This window comes from Arachis hypogaea, chromosome 8 (genome assembly GCF_003086295.3).
Source record: "Arachis hypogaea cultivar Tifrunner chromosome 8, arahy.Tifrunner.gnm2.J5K5, whole genome shotgun sequence".
Lineage (NCBI taxonomy): Eukaryota > Viridiplantae > Streptophyta > Magnoliopsida > Fabales > Fabaceae > Arachis > Arachis hypogaea.
This window is the reverse complement of record NC_092043.1, coordinates 47,861,585-47,879,670: the sequence shown is the minus strand read 5'-3', so window position 1 is coordinate 47,879,670 and position 18,086 is coordinate 47,861,585. Positions and strand designations below refer to the sequence as shown.

At 33.7% G+C, this 18,086-nt stretch overlaps 1 protein-coding gene and 1 long non-coding RNA gene across 3 annotated transcripts; one reads left to right on the top strand and one right to left on the bottom strand.

Moving 5' to 3' along the window:
- Nucleotides 1-4,407: 4,407 nt before the first annotated feature.
- Nucleotides 4,408-7,347, top strand: LOC112707956 (uncharacterized). The gene is made up of 6 exons (XR_003811492.2): nucleotides 4,408-4,605; nucleotides 5,422-5,571; nucleotides 5,719-5,838; nucleotides 5,915-6,036; nucleotides 6,830-6,875; nucleotides 7,016-7,347. It is a non-coding gene; the product is annotated as an uncharacterized lncRNA (long non-coding RNA).
- On the bottom strand, nucleotides 5,672-13,673 carry LOC112707955 (uncharacterized). Of its 2 annotated transcripts, XM_072201548.1 has the most exons (5): nucleotides 13,075-13,673; nucleotides 12,565-12,680; nucleotides 9,411-10,651; nucleotides 8,821-8,922; nucleotides 5,672-5,919 (listed from the first exon to the last, which is right to left on the bottom strand). In XM_072201548.1, exons 3-5 carry the CDS (start codon nucleotides 10,601-10,603, stop codon nucleotides 5,802-5,804), a joined length of 1,413 nt encoding a protein of 470 aa, XP_072057649.1. In that variant the 5' UTR covers nucleotides 10,604-10,651; nucleotides 12,565-12,680; nucleotides 13,075-13,673; the 3' UTR covers nucleotides 5,672-5,801. The 2 variants fall into 2 exon arrangements, with proteins under 2 accessions (XP_072057649.1, XP_025615802.1); XM_025760017.3 differs by lacking the exon at nucleotides 5,672-5,919 and having other exon boundaries at nucleotides 8,477-8,922.
- Nucleotides 13,674-18,086: the final 4,413 nt, after the last annotated feature.

Genomic DNA, 18,086 nt, shown 5'->3' with positions numbered 1-18,086 from the left:
GCTTCTTCCAGTGTTAAAAACCCTCCTTTATGAATTATCCTTGATTGATGTGTAAATGGTGCTGCTTTTTCCCAGGCATCATATACTCCTTTCATGGGGCCATTATAAATTACATAATATTTTTTATCTTGGGTGGATTTTTTGATAATTTCAGCAATTGTTTTATTTTCTGGAATTTTTTCTTCACCTGATTTGTCCACCACGCTTAGCTGGCTGAACTCTGATGGTTTTGGTTGTTGTGTTGATTTCATTGCTTCGATGGCCTTTTTGAGGAATTGGATCTGTATCCTTATTTGCTAACAATGCTTGCATTTTTCAAGTTCTTCTTCGTATTTCTGAATTTCTTGATCTAATGCGTTGTAGACGAACTCCATTCTCTTGTTAATGTATCTGCAATAACATTTTTGTCACCTTTAATATATTCAATTTTTATTGGATATTGTAACAAAAATAATTGCCATCTTACCAATCGTCCATGATTATAATCAACTTTTAAATTATATCGTATGAAACCTGTTAGATAACTTGAATATGTCCTTAATGTAAATTCTCTGGGTAGTAAATCAATTTTCCATTTCTTAAGAGATTTAATCGCTGCTAGAGTTTCCTTTTCATGAGTGGTATATCTCCGTTCTGTTGGAGTAAAAGTCCCTGAAATATACCTGCAAAGTAATTCCTTTGGGAAATGTTTAGAATCTAGTGATTCTTTTTCTTGTTCCAAACTTTTTATAGCTTTCTTAGCTTTTAGACATCCTGACCAGGTTATGTCTGAAGCATCTGTTTCTACTATTAAGTAGTCATTTTCTTCTGGAATATAAAGTTCTGGAAGTTTTTCACATAATTGTTTAATCCTTTGAATTTGCATACTGTCTTTTTCATCCCATTTCCATTCTTTTTTAGTACTTATTTTTGGAAATAAGCTTTTAGTGTATTCTGTTATATTCTTTAAAAATCCTTGATCAGAAATATAATTTATACATCCTAAAAATTTTTGTAATTGTTTTCTATCTTCTATTTTATTAGGGAATAAATTTACCTTTTCTAGGACATTTGGCTGAAGTTTTAGCTTTCCTTGAGTGGATAGAATTAATCCAAGAAACTCTATTTCTTGTTTTGCTATTCTTGCTTTCTTTTTGCTAAGAACTAGTCTTTTTTCCTTGCATCTTTCTAAAACTATTAATAATTTTTGAAGATGATCTTCCTTATCCTGTTTTGTAAAAATTAGTATATCATCAATGTACACTAAAACAAATTCATTTAACTCTTTTAGATTTTCTTCCATAAATCTTTGATAAATACCTGGAGCTTGTTTTAATCCGAATGGTAATACATTCCATTCGTAGAGTAACACACTTGTTGATTCTTTTGTTGGGCAAGTAAAAGCAGTTAATTTCTTTGTTTATTCGTCTAAACGAAGTTGCCAATATCCTGATTTTGCATCAAGAGATGAAAACCAAGTCGCTCCTTTTATTTTTTCTAAAATAGAATCTTTTCTTGGAAGTTTATGAGCATCACCAATAGTTGCTTCATTCATCTTCTTATAGTTAATAACCATTCTTCGTTTTCCCCTTTTAATTTCATTATTGTTTTCGACATAAAAGGCTAGAGCTGCATGAGGACTTTTACTTAATCTTATAATTCCTTTTTCCAAAAGATCTCTACATTCTAAAGAGAACTCTTCTCTATCTCTTGCAGAATAAGGAATTTTATTTGGAACATTTATCTCTTTTATAGGATATTTTAATTTAATGCTTACTAATTCGTTATTTGTATTTTTAATATCTAACGGATTTTCAGCACAAATTTCATCCAAAAGTTCCTTTATCTTTATTTCAAGATTATTTTTTAGAATGTTTATCTGAAAGTATAAGTTTAAATAACATGTTTCTAATATAGAAAATATTTTAAATTTTAAGATCTTATCTATAGTAGTAGTTGGTATTTTTATACATTTTGATTTTTGATTTATTGAAGAATCATGTGGAGCTTTTAAAACTATATATGTTAATTCTTGAATGAATGGATGATATAGTTTTAAAAAGTTATTTTCCAGAATCTAACATATATATAGATGGAACAATGAACCTATAATTTTGAATAAAAATTTCAGTCATCTCTGTTTTTTGGTCAATTTTATGTATTGATTTGTCAGCTATTCTAACTCTTAATGGTTTCTTTAATTTTTTCCAATTAAGTTTTATGTTTGAACTAGCAAAGCATTGTGTTGCTCCAGAATCTATAAAAGCATTTATAAATTTTTCTGTTATTTTTATAGTAATAAATGTGGCACTATTACTCAGTCTCTGAGTCTGTTTCTGAGACATATTCAAAAATGTAGTCTAGGTTATCATCAGATTCCTCTAAAGGTTTCATAAAACAAGACTTAGCAATTTCTATTTGTTTAGTAAGATCTTTTTTATCCTTCTTTTTCGGACATTCATTTGCATAATGTCCTTCTTCTTGGCAATACCAGCACTTACAGTTTTCTTTTTTATTTGGGCAATAGTCACTTTTTTGCCTTTTGTTTTTATTGTTGTTTCTTGTTCTAAAATACCTATTTTTTCTCCAGTTTGGATAGTATTTTCTTTTTCTAAATTGATATTTTCTCTTTCTCTGAAAATTTTTATTAAGCCCATATTTTTGGGGTATCTCTTCATTATCCTGACAGCAGATTCTAATTATATTTGCAAATCTTTTTTGAGTTGCTTCTTGCATACAACGCTCTTTTATTTCCTCTCTTATTGCAGCGGTTGCTCCACCAAAATTATTTTCAATTGTCCCTCTATTTATTTCTCTTATAAATCTTCCCATTATAAATTCATTAGCAGGATATGGAAGTTTTGTTATATACATACTAAGATAATGATTTTTATCTTCTTCTTTTAATTTGTAATAATGTATTCTATATTCACATATATAAGATTCCACATTACATAGATCATATATCTGGATATTAGCTAAATGGTTTTTTGCTTCTTGATATTCTTTACTATAGACTTCTTGTTTATGATCTATAATATTTTTTCCAAAAAATTCTTTATATAGAATCATCATTATATATAATATCTTATCATAAGCTGTTATTTTTGTTGCTAAATCTTCTATTATTTGGTTTTCTATTGATGTCATATAATCTCTTATAGTTCCTTTAGTATGAAATCCTATGTAATTCCAAATATCTCTTCCAGACAATTCACTAAGCTTTGGATTAGTAAAAGCTTCTAATAAAAAGGAATTCAACCAATTTTCGAAAATTTCTTTTTCATTCTTTTTACAGTCTAAATCAAGCATTCTTTCTCCTTCTATTTCTTGGATTTTAGGAACGTACTTTGATGGTATTTTTGTATATTTTGAATCTTTATTTATAAACCCTTTTTTAAAAGCATAATTATCAAAACCTGTTTCCCATTTATATTGAGATTGGTTATCTTTAGATGTTCCAGCTTCATTTTTTACTTGTATTGGAATTGCTGGTTCTTCGTCACTTGAATAATCTAGGATGTGTTCTTCATTTTCTATATTTTCAGAATTTACTAATTCTTCTTCTATTTGAAATCCTTGTTCCATAATATTATTTTCTTGAGCCATTTTTAATTGTTTAAAAAGCATTGTAACTTCTTCTAACTTTTCTTCAATATTCATAATTTTAGTGGTGGTTTTACTTTTAGATCTGTTATGTTGATTATATTTTGAAATTTTTCTTCTTTGGGATTCTCTTTTTCTTTATTTCTTTGAAATTTTATGGATACTAATATTTCTTCAAGCATATCTACTGTAGAATTTAATTGTGGGTTAAAAGTATGATAAAGATGTGGGGAATCATTTCCATGATAACATTTCTTAGAAATTCCGTGTGAAAAATAAGTTTTTTCAGGTTTTTGAAGTCCTTCAATAAAACTTATAGTAAAATAAAGATTTTGAGAAAAATCATTTTGTATTGATTTTAAGAATTCGGTGTCATTACAGTTAACATTAGTTAAAATCATTAATTTTTGGTCTATTAATTTTGATAACTTGATTATTTCTTCTCTTAAATCTTCTAATTTACTTTTTTCCATTAGGTGACGCTTTTCTTTGTGAAGAGTTACGGTTTAAAATGTGGCTTTAGAAAGTATGGTGTAGACAAATCTTTAAATCTGTACCAACTTTGATCTGTATACTAAAATTCTCCTTTTCTAAAATGTTTGATCAATATGATTTATATGCTGATTATTTAAGTTCTTCAAAAAATAACCTAACATATATTATTTAATGTGACAGTTTAAGAAGCAACATTTTTATTAAAATTTAGTTATTATTTAATTATAAAAAATATATAATTTTATATTATTAAAAATATTAATAATAATTAATTGATAACTACAAATTTGAACCAAGTTTAGCGGTTTCAAAAAACAGCCGCTCTCTGCTGTTTAGCGGCGATTCCCGTGACAGATTGGAGAGAAGCCGCTCATCCATCACCGTCTCTGCACCTCCCGAAAGTTTCTACGCTCTGCTAGCTCCTCTGCTTCTTCTGCTCCCTCTGCTCTGCCAGATCAGCGTAGCGCTGTGCGCGGTTCGAATCTGCAGTAGCAACACGAGCATTCTCCACCACGCCCGCCGCATGTTCTTCTTCTCCTTCTTCCTTTATTTCTTTATTTGTATTGTGCTTTATTTTTCTTCTTTTTTTCTGCTACGTTTTCACCTGTTTACAAGAGGAGAAGTGCCCCTCACCCATAACAAAGGGGTTCTTCTGTCCTTCTGCTTTGCACCTTCACTTCTGGTTTTCTCTTCATGGTTTTTTTTTTGTTCTATTTTTTGCTCACTCTGCTCTTAGGTTTTTCTACTAATTAAATTGATTATTTTGATTTATCCAAGAAGAAGAGAAAGCTCAATAGAGAATCCTTTTAGTATATTCCATTCAATATCAGAATATCTAAACCAAGTTGTAAATTGCAGTGAGAATAATTTTTACAAATATTTCTATAAATTTGTCATAATCAAGTGATAATACCCTTTGAGTTTGGAAATGGGAGCTTAGAAGATAGGTCATGAATCTTGGTTGATATTGAGACTATTAAGCCTACTCATGTTTTTAATGTTGATGATTTTACCAGTGCATTTAATTTGAAGTGGTTTGAGGCTAACAAAACAGAATCTATTGGTGTTGATGTTGTTGGTGTGCTAACATTGGCAAATGCTTGCAAGGACCATAGCCTCCCCATGTGAATTATGCCTTTAGTGGCAATTTTAAACATACACCAAATTCTAATGTTTCTTTCTACTCTAAAACCCAAGTCAAGGCGAGTTCCAAAAAGTATACAATCTTGGTTAGATGATTAGATGTCCGATGTATTTGGTGCATCATAACTTGATTAATTTTTATAAGCAGTATATATTGCGAGTGAATTTGTCTTTGACCCTTTTAAAATTTTGTGTTAGGTTGAAGAGCTTCTAAAGGATTATGATTTATGAAAATGTATGAACCCTCTAAATTCAATTTCCAATATCCTCTGAACTTAGCAATTCACACACAACTTCATCACTAAGATGACAAGATCAGATAAAGTGTCTAAAGTATCATTATATTTTGTAAGTTATTTTATGGTCATTGTATTGTTTTTTTATTTATTATTATTTTTATGTTGACTCATATTATGCTTGTAATTGTAAATAGGTTCCATACATCCCAACTAAAAATCTGATATATTTGTATTTGCTTGAATATTCATCCAACAGGCCTATCAAAACAAAGAGGGTCACTAGAGTTGAGTTGAACAAGAGACTCCGGCACAAAGAACAACAGAAAAAAGAAGCTGAAGCTAAGAAGTTGGAGGAATTGTCGAAAGAAATTGACAGGTAGTATGATCATTTTTTATGTTTCCAAACACAACAAAGCGTGGTATTTGAGCTGTGTTGATTCTTCTGGTTACAGCATACCTGAAATTATGAAGGAAATCAAGCAAGAAGATGAGGAAAAGCAGAAGAAACACTCAGGCGCGAAGATGCTAAACAAGAGAGGTTAAAGGCACAGCCACCACGCTTAGGAAAGCACAAGTAAGTAGTCTTTTCTATTTATCTTAATTTGCTATCAAAATCTTAGTTATTCGAATGAGAGAACATGCTAAGGGTACTTCACTGCTTTTGACCTAACACATATTATTCCATACACATAATTCTTTGTGAGTGTATATTTATCACAATTTGTTAATAAGTTTGAGCCTGCTCCCGTTCAAGTTCTCCTAATCGACGAAATAAATGGATCCATCCAGAAGCTTAAGTAAGCTTGTAAAAATTCTCTTGCTTACTTTTTGTTATCCGTTTTCTGTTTTTTTTTTTAAAACATCCAAGTAACTTTTCAATTTCTATGACATATATGTAGGGTTGTTGTACCCTTATAAAGGATCGATATAAAAGTTTAGAGAAGAGAGGTTTGGTTGTTCCAACATCCAAAACATCCAAGAGGAAGTAGTTTACTGCTCTAACATTATATGAAACATGTCATCATCAAATCATTTTTGCATATAGTTCATACATCTATATTTTAACCGTTTGATATGACACATTTAAAATTTGTATGACATTGTGTTTGTGTTATGGCTTTGGTAGGAAGTAGAGTCCTCTTGATTGTTGGTTCCATTACCAAGCATTGACGCCATGGATGAAAGACCAATACAATTTTATCTAAATCAAGATTTTGTTTTCTTGTGTTTGTTTCATTTATACTCCTAGCTAGTCACAGTTAATGTGTTTCCATATCAATCTGCAATCCGATATTTTTACATATATTTGTAACCATATTTATAATTTCTCAGAGCTTGAATGAACTTTTTTTTTTGTTTTGCAACAGTGTTCAGTGAGCATTTCACACTCCTTTGTGCAATTTAGAAACAAAGGTAAACAAACTTCTCTTTTTATGGTCGCTCCACTTTAGTGTGTTGAACTTTTTTGTTAAAAAATTCTTTTTTTTTAATATCTGCTTAATTTCATTCTAAGACTAATTTGACATTTTCCATCTTCTCCTTTTCTTTGGCAGATCATTATCAGTATGAAATATCTCCTTAGCCCTCCACTTTTTGCATTCAATCTCAGCTGCTTTAATACGTAGGGAAGACCATTATCAAAATGACAAAATATGCATTTTACTTCTGGCATTTTGTTTCAGAGATATCATTGTCTTGAACTCTTGATTTGTTATTACTTTACTCTTGTGATATTTTAGCCATCTTTAGGTTGCTTTATTTTTGTGTTTGTTTGGATGTAGAAGCAATTGAGCAGCTTTGTAAGACCATCATGTTTTAAATTTAATTGTAAAAATTGTGGAGGTTATAAACCTCTGCAATATATATATTTTTAAAATTTGGTAAATATGATTTTCATGATAAATAAGAACAACAAAAGTGTTATTACAAAAGTAACTTATTCTCATTCATAAAAAAAAGGCAATAATAACATTAATAAAACAAAATTTTGTTACTGGCATCATGTAAATACAGCACACAAGTTAATTGGAGTAATTGTGTAAATACTTAACAAGCTAATTAGTATCAAATATTTTGTCTATAATCTAATTAATATCAAGTTCTTATACTAACTCTCAACTTCAATGACAACCAAATAAAATATGAAAAAGAAGTAATCATTAATAAAAGTATAAAATTAACTAAAAATTTTTATATATCTGTTTATTTAATACATTTGAAGCTAATAATCTTTTAAAAATATACATCTTTTTTACCAAAAGTCCCTTTGGCATAACCATCAAGACTTTTGATAAAATCTAGTTCACCGACCCTTTCGGCATTGCCATCAAGGCCAAAGAACTAAAAAATCAAATATTATTGATAAAAATGTTATGAATCACAATTACATCTATATTGATTTACAAAACTAGCTAACAATTAACTCGAACTAAATATGTGCAACTTAAATAGGGCAATTAGATATGTGCAACCATTTACATTTTCTTCCTCCTTTAAGCAAATCCTCCTCCATCCATTAAAAATCTTCGAATAAGGTACAATTTTTACATTGAAAAACAATTAAAATAGTGTAACTATCATGGATAATAACTTAAAAGAGTGTAAAATAGCCAATTAAATATTTTTTATATTAGTAGAAATTGAATTAAATTAATTAATTGAAAATAAAGAAATGACTTACGATGATCAAATTACATCAAAAATGCTTTTTCTTAACTTTTTTTCTTTAGCCAATTCTTCTTGATGTAAAAAATATTTCTGAGCATGACTGGAAATTTGACTAGAAGTTTTTGTTTTTACATAATATTCTGAAATTCTTTTCCAGTGTAAACCTTCTTTTTGGTATCCTCTAAGAAATAACCTACCAAAATAAGATTTTTGAAATAACTATTAACAAATTTTATACTAAAAATTTGTAAACAAAAACATAAACTATTTAATTAGTAACGATATTTTTAGATATCAAACAAATTTTTTTTTCTTTTTTGGTTTTCAGTCCAACCAGAAACCTTATTATGCCAACCACGGTCAAAACAAAAATAAATTTAGCAATCAACAAAAACTACTTTAGAACTCGCTCAAATTGCTAGTTATTGATATACAAAAACACTTGATATATGAAACCTTTAATTAACAAGAGAGCAGTAAAATCGATTTACAAAAAAGAGGTGCTAGACTTATATATTGTAGACAGCATACAATCATCATCGACAAGTTAGAGATATATTTAAATCAAGAGAAGTGCTCTTATATTTTGATACTAGTTGCTTCATTTTTTTTTTGTAAATACCAATATTCAACTAGATAATAAATAAATAAATAAATAAGAGGTAAAAAGAAGTAATATAATAACAAATACCTATGTTCATCTTCGGTCCAATGATATCCTGTCTTTGTTGGTGCTGCCTCCTCTTGTTCAGTTGGCACTACCTCCTCCTCTGCAGCTGGCACGAGCTCCTCCCTGCCATGATAATAAACAAAATATTAAAAAGTTCATTGTTTATTAGGTTTGTTCATAAAATTTATAAGAAAAAAGAAATATAGAATAAGTAAACAGAAATAAAGAGTACGAGAAATAAACCTTGCGAAATAAAAGGGGAATTATTAAACTACTCTTTTACTTTAGTCTATGACAACAATAAAGAAGTTTCGTAATCCACAAATTCAGCTCAATAGAATACATAAATTTAAATACAATTTTAGTCTATTAAACTATTCTTTCACCTTAATCTTTGATAATAATAAAGACGTCTAGTGGCTCACAAATTCAGCCCAACAAAATATATAAATTTAATTCTAATTTATTTTGTGATTTTAAATTAAAAAAATTGTAATTGAATTTATGTATTCTGTTGGGCTGAATTTGTGGGATACAAGACTTTTTTATTGTTGTCATGGATTAAGGTCGAAAAATAGTTTAATAAGAATGAAAATATTGAGAATACGGACCTGTGATGATGATGAGTCGAATAAGGGTGTGATGGTGGTGGTGGTGTTGTTGCATTGATAGGGATGGAGAGAGGGTTGTGTTCCATCATGATGGTCATTGTATTGATGTCGTTCATCAGCTTCTGAAAGCGTTCTTGCAGCTGTGTCGGGGTCCTGCCGGGGAGACGAGCAGCCACGGCCTCCCAGCGGTTCTGGATATCATCCTGAAAACAACTGGTAATAATTGACTCAAATGCTTTGTTCTCCTCCCAAGTCCAGACCGAAGCTTGAGGTTGAAGTGGTTGATGACCACCGACATCGGGAATCAGCTCTAACATGTTCCTACTGGTGTCCCACTGAGTCTGAGGCTGAGGCTGAGGTGGTGGATAACCACAGGTGTCAGCGAAAAACTCATCCGTCAGCGTCCTTACTATATCCGTCTGAGATTGAGACTGAAGTGGTTGATTACCACACACGTCAATGGCACGTGACTGAGACTGAGACTGAGACTGAAGTGGTTGAGAACCAGATAATGGGCTTCCCCAATAGTGCTCTGTCCTCTTCATAACTTCCGGGAAACACTCATCAATAACTGGCTGAGGTGGTTCATTACCACTCACGTCCATGGCACATGGCTGAGGCCGAGACTGAAGTGATAATGGGCTTCCCCAATAGTGCTCTGTCCTCTTCATAGCTTCTGGGAAACACTCATCAATAACCGGCTGAGGTGGTTGATTACCACTCACGTCCATGGCACACGGCTCACCTACATTGTTTTCGTCCCCATTCCAGACGGGCTCAGGCAGAGGCGGACACTCAAACTGAAACTGCGGTGCTTCATCGTCGGCATCAAAGTCTATCATATCGTACGGGTCTCTGATATCCCATGGATTCATCATTGCAGAATCTGATTGCTCTTCACTCCTTCTTCTTCTTCTTCTTCTCTTCTTCGTGTTCTCCTTGTTGTCGTTCCAAGAACGAGGTGGTTGATTATCCAACTGCTCTGTCATATTCCATTTATCTGAGTGCAGGTTGGACTGAGGTTGAGGTTGAAGTGGTTGATGACCACCCACGTCGCCGGCAATCAGCTCTAACATCTTCTCCATATCCCAATCAGGCTGGGGCTGAGGCGGCGGATTACCACCCACATTGTCGTCGTCGACAAAAAGCTCTGCCTCTATCATCCTCAACACATCTGAATTCTCTTGACTCATTCTTGCTTTTAAGTAGTCGCCTTCTTAGTTAGCTTCTTGCTTCGATTCCTTTTCTTCAACACAACATTTATATAAGCTCACTTGTTAGTTAGAGTATGTTAATTAGATTAGATTCTAGTTAAAAATAGAAATGATTTCATTTCAAAAATTTCATATTTAAATTAATTTTAAGGTTTTTTGTTTTCGTGTTATATGTAAATGTAGAAAGTTTTTTTTGGGACTAAATATAGAAAGTTTTAAATACATAAAAAAGATTCTCATGTATAGAACATAGAAAAAAGATTTAAATTTGTTTTCTAAACAATAAAACTAGTGTATTTTTTAAAATTTATTTTATTTGGCAATAATTATTATTAAAAAAGCATTGATCATATTATCCATTAATATAGTGTATAAAATAATTTTTTATTTTAAAATTAAGTCTAATTAATGAGATAAAATTTAAAATAATATTTTTTATTAATATTTAAATTTAAATTTAGAATTAATTAACAACTCACTTTTTTTTTAATTTCAATAACAAAAAATTAATTCGGTGAAAAATATTTAGCATTCAATGATTTTAATCATTTGACTTTTAATTACTAAAAATTGGATTAAAAGTTTTAGTCTGGTTGATTTTTATGATTTTCAACCAAGACGGAACATAAATCAATCGTCATATTTTGAAAACCAAAACTCAAGAGAGGAGAATAATATTTAATGTATAATTAGTCATAAGATAAAATTTATATTATATTATTACGTAAATAATATTTAATATATAATTTTTTTGATAGAGTTAATATACAATTTATGGAGAGTTGATTTATTATAATTTTTTTATAAATTTTGTAGAATATAAAAATAGTAATCTTATTTTTTTATTATTATTTAAAAAATTATTCATAATTTTAAATTATATAATTAACTTAATTAATAATATTTATTATTGCTTTCTAATCGAAATAGTGTATCCTTCTAAAATCATCTGCAATAATTTGCTTTGTAGGATATCTATAGAATGAAAATTTGGGTGAGACTTCAAACTTTTTCTGGCCAAGTAGCCAACAATCTGAACCTCTTTTCCTTCCTTGTACACATGTTTTAATTACAAGTTATCTATTTAGATAAGAAATTAACAAAAAAAAAATTAACACGTTTAGCATGGTAGATTTTCTTTTTTTTTTTTTTAAATAGATTAAACTTTTATTTTGAATATCCATATATATTTGATATATAATTAGTTCATCCATTTAAATTTATAGTAGATCTAAACGAACTGGACTAAATGAACCAATTTGTTTAACACTCCTATTTACACAGCTAACTATATCCAAAATTCAAACTATAATTTAACCAACAATATTTCTGAGCCAAAATATTTAGATTTCCGTTTTCAGTTATATAATTATAACGATGTATTTTTTTTCTCTTTCTTCATAAATAGCTTAAGGGAGGAAGGATCAGTAGAAAGGATTCTATGCTGTGAATTAAATCTAGTTGAGACCTTGCTTACTATAATCTTCTGAAAATAATTTGCTCATGCAATCAACATTTTTATCTTTGTTGAAAATAATTACACACCTCCTGCAACATTTTTCCTTTTAAAAAGATATAATGTTCAACTGTTTAAGTAATATGTAGCTATGTAAGTTAAACCATAGTGATATAAAATCTATACACTAGAATTTCAGTCTGGTTGATTTTTTATGACTTTCAACCAAGACTGAACATAAATCAATTGCCATATTTTAAGAACCAAAATTTAAAAGAGGGAGAATAATCAGAGAAGAAATGAGATTTTCATTCCAAAGTTTTAAGCTGCTGCATTAAAGGAATGGAGAACTTGATCTAAAATAATTTGTTTATGTGGCTCAAGAGGACTCTCTGGTTTATCAGAATGAACAATGTTAAGAAGATAGAGTTTCTTTAAATTCGAATTTTGAAGTTTGAAAGTATCAGAAGAAGGAAATGCATACCGCACAGATTAGTGATAGCATTTGAGATGGCCAAAGCAGTACATTCCCTCTCCCAGAACCTGACATGTGAACCAAGCAACAATTTTGCAAACCTTTTTCCTTCATCATTTCAGCATCTGCTCCAATTTGAAAGAAAATAAAGTAATTAAATTAACAAACCTACTAGCAATAATCATATATCATCCTAAATCATCTTCTAATAATTCTTCTGCTTCCTACTAAATAAGGTAAAAGTGAAATACATTTATTATCTTAAAAACAGAACAAACAGTCAAAAAAATTCCTTATTTGAAAATTGAAAGGTAGAAAAATGATTTAGGAGAATAAACTACAACTAAACCGACATAAAAAGGGATTATTAGATTCCAATGAATAATTAAACTGAAAAAAAATAAATAAATAAAAGCGTTGTCATCATCGTTATACTTTTGAAAATTCAAGCACATCAACCACTTTTATAGTTCTGATATCATTAAACAAGACAGATTTCTAAAATAACGAGAAACTGACCTGACACTTTTGAACCAATACTACTAAATTTTGTGTCATCCAAATGATGTTCTTGATGGAAACTGCAGCTTTCAGAATAGGCCATCCAAGAGGAGTAGCAGGTGGAGATGGAGAAGAAGACCCTTTTGCTGCTTTTGCTTCTTCATTTGATGAACATGAGGAACTTGAATTTGATCCACTGAAACTGCTTTCTCTTGACTCAGCAGTGGAATCAGTTAACGACTCTTTCTTAACCAACCCATCTCTCTTCTTCCGAAATTCTTCACTCTTCTTAGATAAAGCACTCATCTTTAACAGCTAATTACAAATTCTCTTTCACTTCCCACACACAACACAAGCTTATATATATGAAAAGGCAAAAGGGGTAGTCACCACTCACTTCACCAGGTCCCATAAACATAGGTTTGGACATGGAAGGAACAAAGGAAGAGGAGAAATGTGATACTATTATTATAGGGAGGGACCAAGTCTAAGGTTGTTTTGAAACGAAAAAAGACGATGAAATGATGAAGACGTGTGGCCTTTTCCGTAAAGTTTGTGTGTTTTGAGATGCTTCAAAAAAAGGAAGCACATTTCATACAGAGAGTGTTAGAAAGTTCGGAAATTTGATTTCAAGTTTGAAGCTTTGCAATTGGAAGTGGCACCTGCCATGTCCCAACGTCTCTCTCTGGCTTTCTGTCACAGAAAATTTTAGAAGGTTAGATTTAACAGTGTTTGTATAGTTTTCTGGAGCGTTTGAGAATACTCTAGATGGTTCCGGAACGTTCTAGAATGTTCTAGAAGGTTCCGGAATACTCTAGAAGGTTCTAGAAGACTCTGGAAGGTCATAGAGTATTCTAGAAGAGTATAGATGTATATAGAAGTATAAAGAGTGGTATGGAATAATCTAGAAACATTTAAAGAGTTGTGGTAGGATAGATATTTGTAAAGAAGGTTCTGGATGATTAATCTGGACTGTTGATTAGATTTAATCCTAACCATCCATTGAGTAGGTGGATGGCTATAAATAGGGGTGAGAGTTAGAGTTTGGGGGTGTGTGAATCATTTGTAACCCACATTTGAGTAATAAAGTGTTCTTTCCACCAAAGCTTCCTTTCTCTTGTGTTCTCTTGTGTTCTTAGCTTTCTTGCTAAGTATTGAGGGTTAGGCTGACTTGGTCTTAGCTCAAGAGGTTGAGTAAGTCCGAGTGCCGGCACGGTAGCGTTGGAGTGTGTCCAAGGCCGTGACAATTTGGTATCAGAGCAAGGTTCAAGAGGGAGCACAAGTCGCTTGTGGGAATGGCTTCTAGTATCGCTATGGAGCATGTTGAGTCTCAAAGGGGAAGGAATGCTATTCCTTCTCAATGGGGTGACAAGAAGATCCGTTCTTCAAGTGAGCCTAAAGGTAAGGACTCTAACTTCTTAGAAGAGAGAGTTTCTGTGTTGGAGAAGGTTCTATCCTCTATGCATGAGCGGTTCCAAAGGATAGAACATGATAAGGAGACCCTCGAGACTCACGTGTTAGGAGAACTAGATGCTTTCAAAGAAAGCATGCTCCAAATCGAAGAGAAACTTGAGAATTCCTTAAAGCTATTTGAGGAAGTTCGAGTTTGGTTCGAGGAGGCAAAATCTCGACCAACCATTATAAGGGAGACGACAAAGATTGATCTCCCTAAGCCAAAGGAGTTCAAGGGCGTAAGGGACGCTCGCGAGGTGGAGAACTTCCTATGGAAAATGGAGAGGTACTTCGAAGGCCAAGGGGTGGTCGAAGAAGCAATAAAGGTACGCACTGCAGCTCTCTACCTTTTTGATAATGCTACTTTGTGGTGGAGGAGAAAGTGCGTAGATATGGAAAAGGGTACTTGCAACATAGCCACATGGGAAGATTTCAAAAGGGAATTGAAAAGACAATTCTTCCCTGAGAATGTGGTTTATGAAGCAAGGAAGAAGTTGAGGGAGTTGAAGTACAAGAGTACGATTAGCGACTACGTAAAGGAGTTTACTACTCTCACGCTTCAAATCCCCAACTTAGCATCAGAGGATGCATTGTTCTTCTTCATTGATGGACTCCAACCTTGGGCAAAGCAAGAACTACAAAGAAGGAATGTTAAGGATGTCGATGAGGCCATCGTGGTGGCCGAATCACTCACTGAGTATCATAGGAGAGACTCTAAACCCAAGTCTTCCTCCAAGCCTAGTTCTGCTAAAGGTGGGGGAGACAAGGGGAAGAACTTCTCAACCAAGAAGGAAGGAAAATACTCTTCAAAGAAAGAGTACGAAGAAAAGAAGAAGGCTTTCGTGCCCAAAGGAGGATGCTTCGTGTGCAAGGGACCACACCAAATGAAGGATTGTCCCAAGTTAGGGACTTTGGCATCTATCGCTGAGGAATGAGAAGCTCAAACTCAAGTAACTGAGTGTGTTGGATCTATCCAACACATAAATGCTGTGAAGACCAAAGAGGCAAGCACTGCAGAAAAGAAAGGCTTGATGTATGTCAAAGCCTTTATCAATGAAAAACCTGTCATGGCTATGATCGACACTGGTGCTACACACAACTTTATCACGCCTGATGAAGCAAGGAGGCTTGGGTTGAAGATCACCGAAAAGAATGGTTGGTTCAAACCCATGAATACCAAGGGTGAACCCCTTAAGGGAGTAGCAAAAGGGGTTGAGATGACTCTTGGTTCTTGGAAGGGCCTTGTGGATTTCTCAGTAGCACCCATGGATGATTTTAAAATAGTCATCGGGCTCGATTTGCAAAGGAAGGCAAATATAATACCTATGCCATACTACGACGTAGTATGCGTCATGGAGAAAGGGTCTCCATGCATGGTCCCTACAGTCTCTAAAGTTGGAGGACCACCGATACTCTCTGCTATGCAACTCAAGAAAGGGTTCAAGAAGGGAGAGATTACATATTTGACTCTACTACAAGAGGAGTTAACATTTGAAAGAGAAGACGTTCCTCTCGAAATCAAGGAAGTCCTTGAAGAAAATAAGGATGTGATGCCTTCCGAGTTGCCAAAACAACTACCACCTAGGAGGAAGGTGGACCACGAGATTGAATTGGAGTTAGGAGCAAAGCCGCCCGCCTCAACACCGTATAGAATGGCACCGCCAGAACTCGAGGAGTTGAAAAAGCAACTCAAGGATTTGCTAGATGCTGGGTTCATCCGTCCATCGAAGGCACCTTATGGCGCACCAGTCTTATTCCAAAAGAAGCATGATGGTTCATTGAGGCTATGCATCGACTATCGAGCACTTAACAAGGTAACCATCAAGAACAAATACCCCATTCTTTTGATAGCCGATTTGTTTGATCAACTTGGTAGAGCCAAGTAGTTCTCAAAGCTAGATTTGAGGTCAGGATATCACCAAGTGAGAATTGCCGATGGTGATGAGCCTAAGACCACGTGTGTCACGAGGTATGGATCGTATGAGTGGTTGGTGATGCCTTTTGGCTTGACCAACGCTCCTGCGACCTTCTGTACCTTGATGAATGAGATCTTTCGACCTTACCTTGATCGGTTTGTAGTGGTCTACTTGGATGACATTGTTGTCTATAGCAATACTTTGGAGGAACATGTAGAACACTTACGAACCGTGTTCAAGATCTTGTAAGAGAATAACCTATATGTGAAGAAGGAAAAGTGTTCCTTTGCAAGGGACGAAGTCCACTTCTTGGGACACATCATTAAAGGTGGAACTCTCTGCATGGATCAAGGAAAGGTGAAGGCTATCAAAGAGTGGGAGCCACCAAACAAGGTATCTGAATTGAGGTCATTCCTTGGGTTGGCTAATTACTATCGGAGGTTTATCAAGGGATACTCCGCTAAGGCTGCACCATTAACTGATCTTCTCAAGAAGAATCACTCTTGGGAATGGTCAAAGGAGTGTCAAAAGGCCTTTGATGAGTTGAAGGCTGCTATCACAGAAGGACCAGTACTAGCACTACTCAACTACTCAAAGGTATTTGAAGTCCACACTGATGCTTCTGACTACGCTATTGGAGGAGTTCTGATGCAAGAAGGACATCATATTGCCTTTGAGAGTCGCAAGTTGAATGATACAGAGAGGCGATACACTGTCCAAGAGAAGGAGATGACCGCGATGGTGCATTGTCTGAGAACTTGGCGTCACTATTTGCTTGGTTCACACTTCATCGTCAAGACAGACAATGTGGCTACAAGCTACTTTCAAACTCAAAAGAAGTTAAGCCCCAAACAAGCTAGGTGGCAAGACTTCTTGGCTGAGTTTGATTTCGAATTCGAATACAAGTCAGGCAAGACTAATGTGGTAGCAGATGCGCTGAGTCGCAAGGCTGAGTTGGCGGCCATTTCTATGGTTGAAGGAGATATTGTGCATACCATCAAGGAAGAGTTGCATCACGATCCATTAGCCAAGAAGTTGGTGGAGTTGGCTAGAGAAGGTAAGACCAAAAGATTTTGGTTAGAAAACGATCTTCTCTACACAAAAGGGAGAAGACTATACGTTCTTAAATGGGAAAATCTGAGAAGGAAGTTGGTAAGAGAATGCCACGACACCAAGTGGGCTGGACACCAAGGTCAGCGAAGGACCTTAGCACTCATTGAATCTTCTTATTATTGGCCTCAAATGAGAGATGAAGTGGAGAGCTATGTGAAGACTTGTCTTGTGTGCCAACAAGATAAGATTGAAAACAAGACACCAAGTGGGTTGTTGGAACCTCTGCCTCCATCAGAGCGACCGTGGAAAAGTGTCTCTCTAGATTTCATCTCTGCCTTACCGAAGTCCGAGGGGTTTGGATCTATTCTCGTGGTAGTGGATCGATTTTCGAAGTATGCTACCTTTATACCTGCCCCTACTGACTGCACTGCAGAGGAAGCAGCACGACTATTCTTCAAGAATGTGGTGAAGTACTGGGGATTGCCTAAGAGCAACATTAGTGATCGAGATCCACGCTTCACAGGATGACTATGGACAGAGCTGTTCAAACTCCTTGGGTCGGAGCTTCATTTCTCAACAAGCTTCCATCCTCAAACCGATGGGCAGACT

Excerpts from the sequence above, each read along its gene's own strand:
- LOC112707955 (XM_072201548.1), bottom strand. The coding sequence starts at position 10,603 with ATGAGTCAAGAGAATTCAGATGTGTTGAGGATGATAGAGGCAGAGCTT. Across the intron at positions 8,923-9,410 it reads TCGACTCATCATCATCACAG|GGAGGAGCTCGTGCCAGCTG; the intron begins GTCCGTATTCTC and ends TTATCATGGCAG. Across the intron at positions 5,920-8,820 it reads TGGACCGAAGATGAACATAG|GTATGCTGTAACCAGAAGAA; the intron begins GTATTTGTTATT and ends TCATAATTTCAG.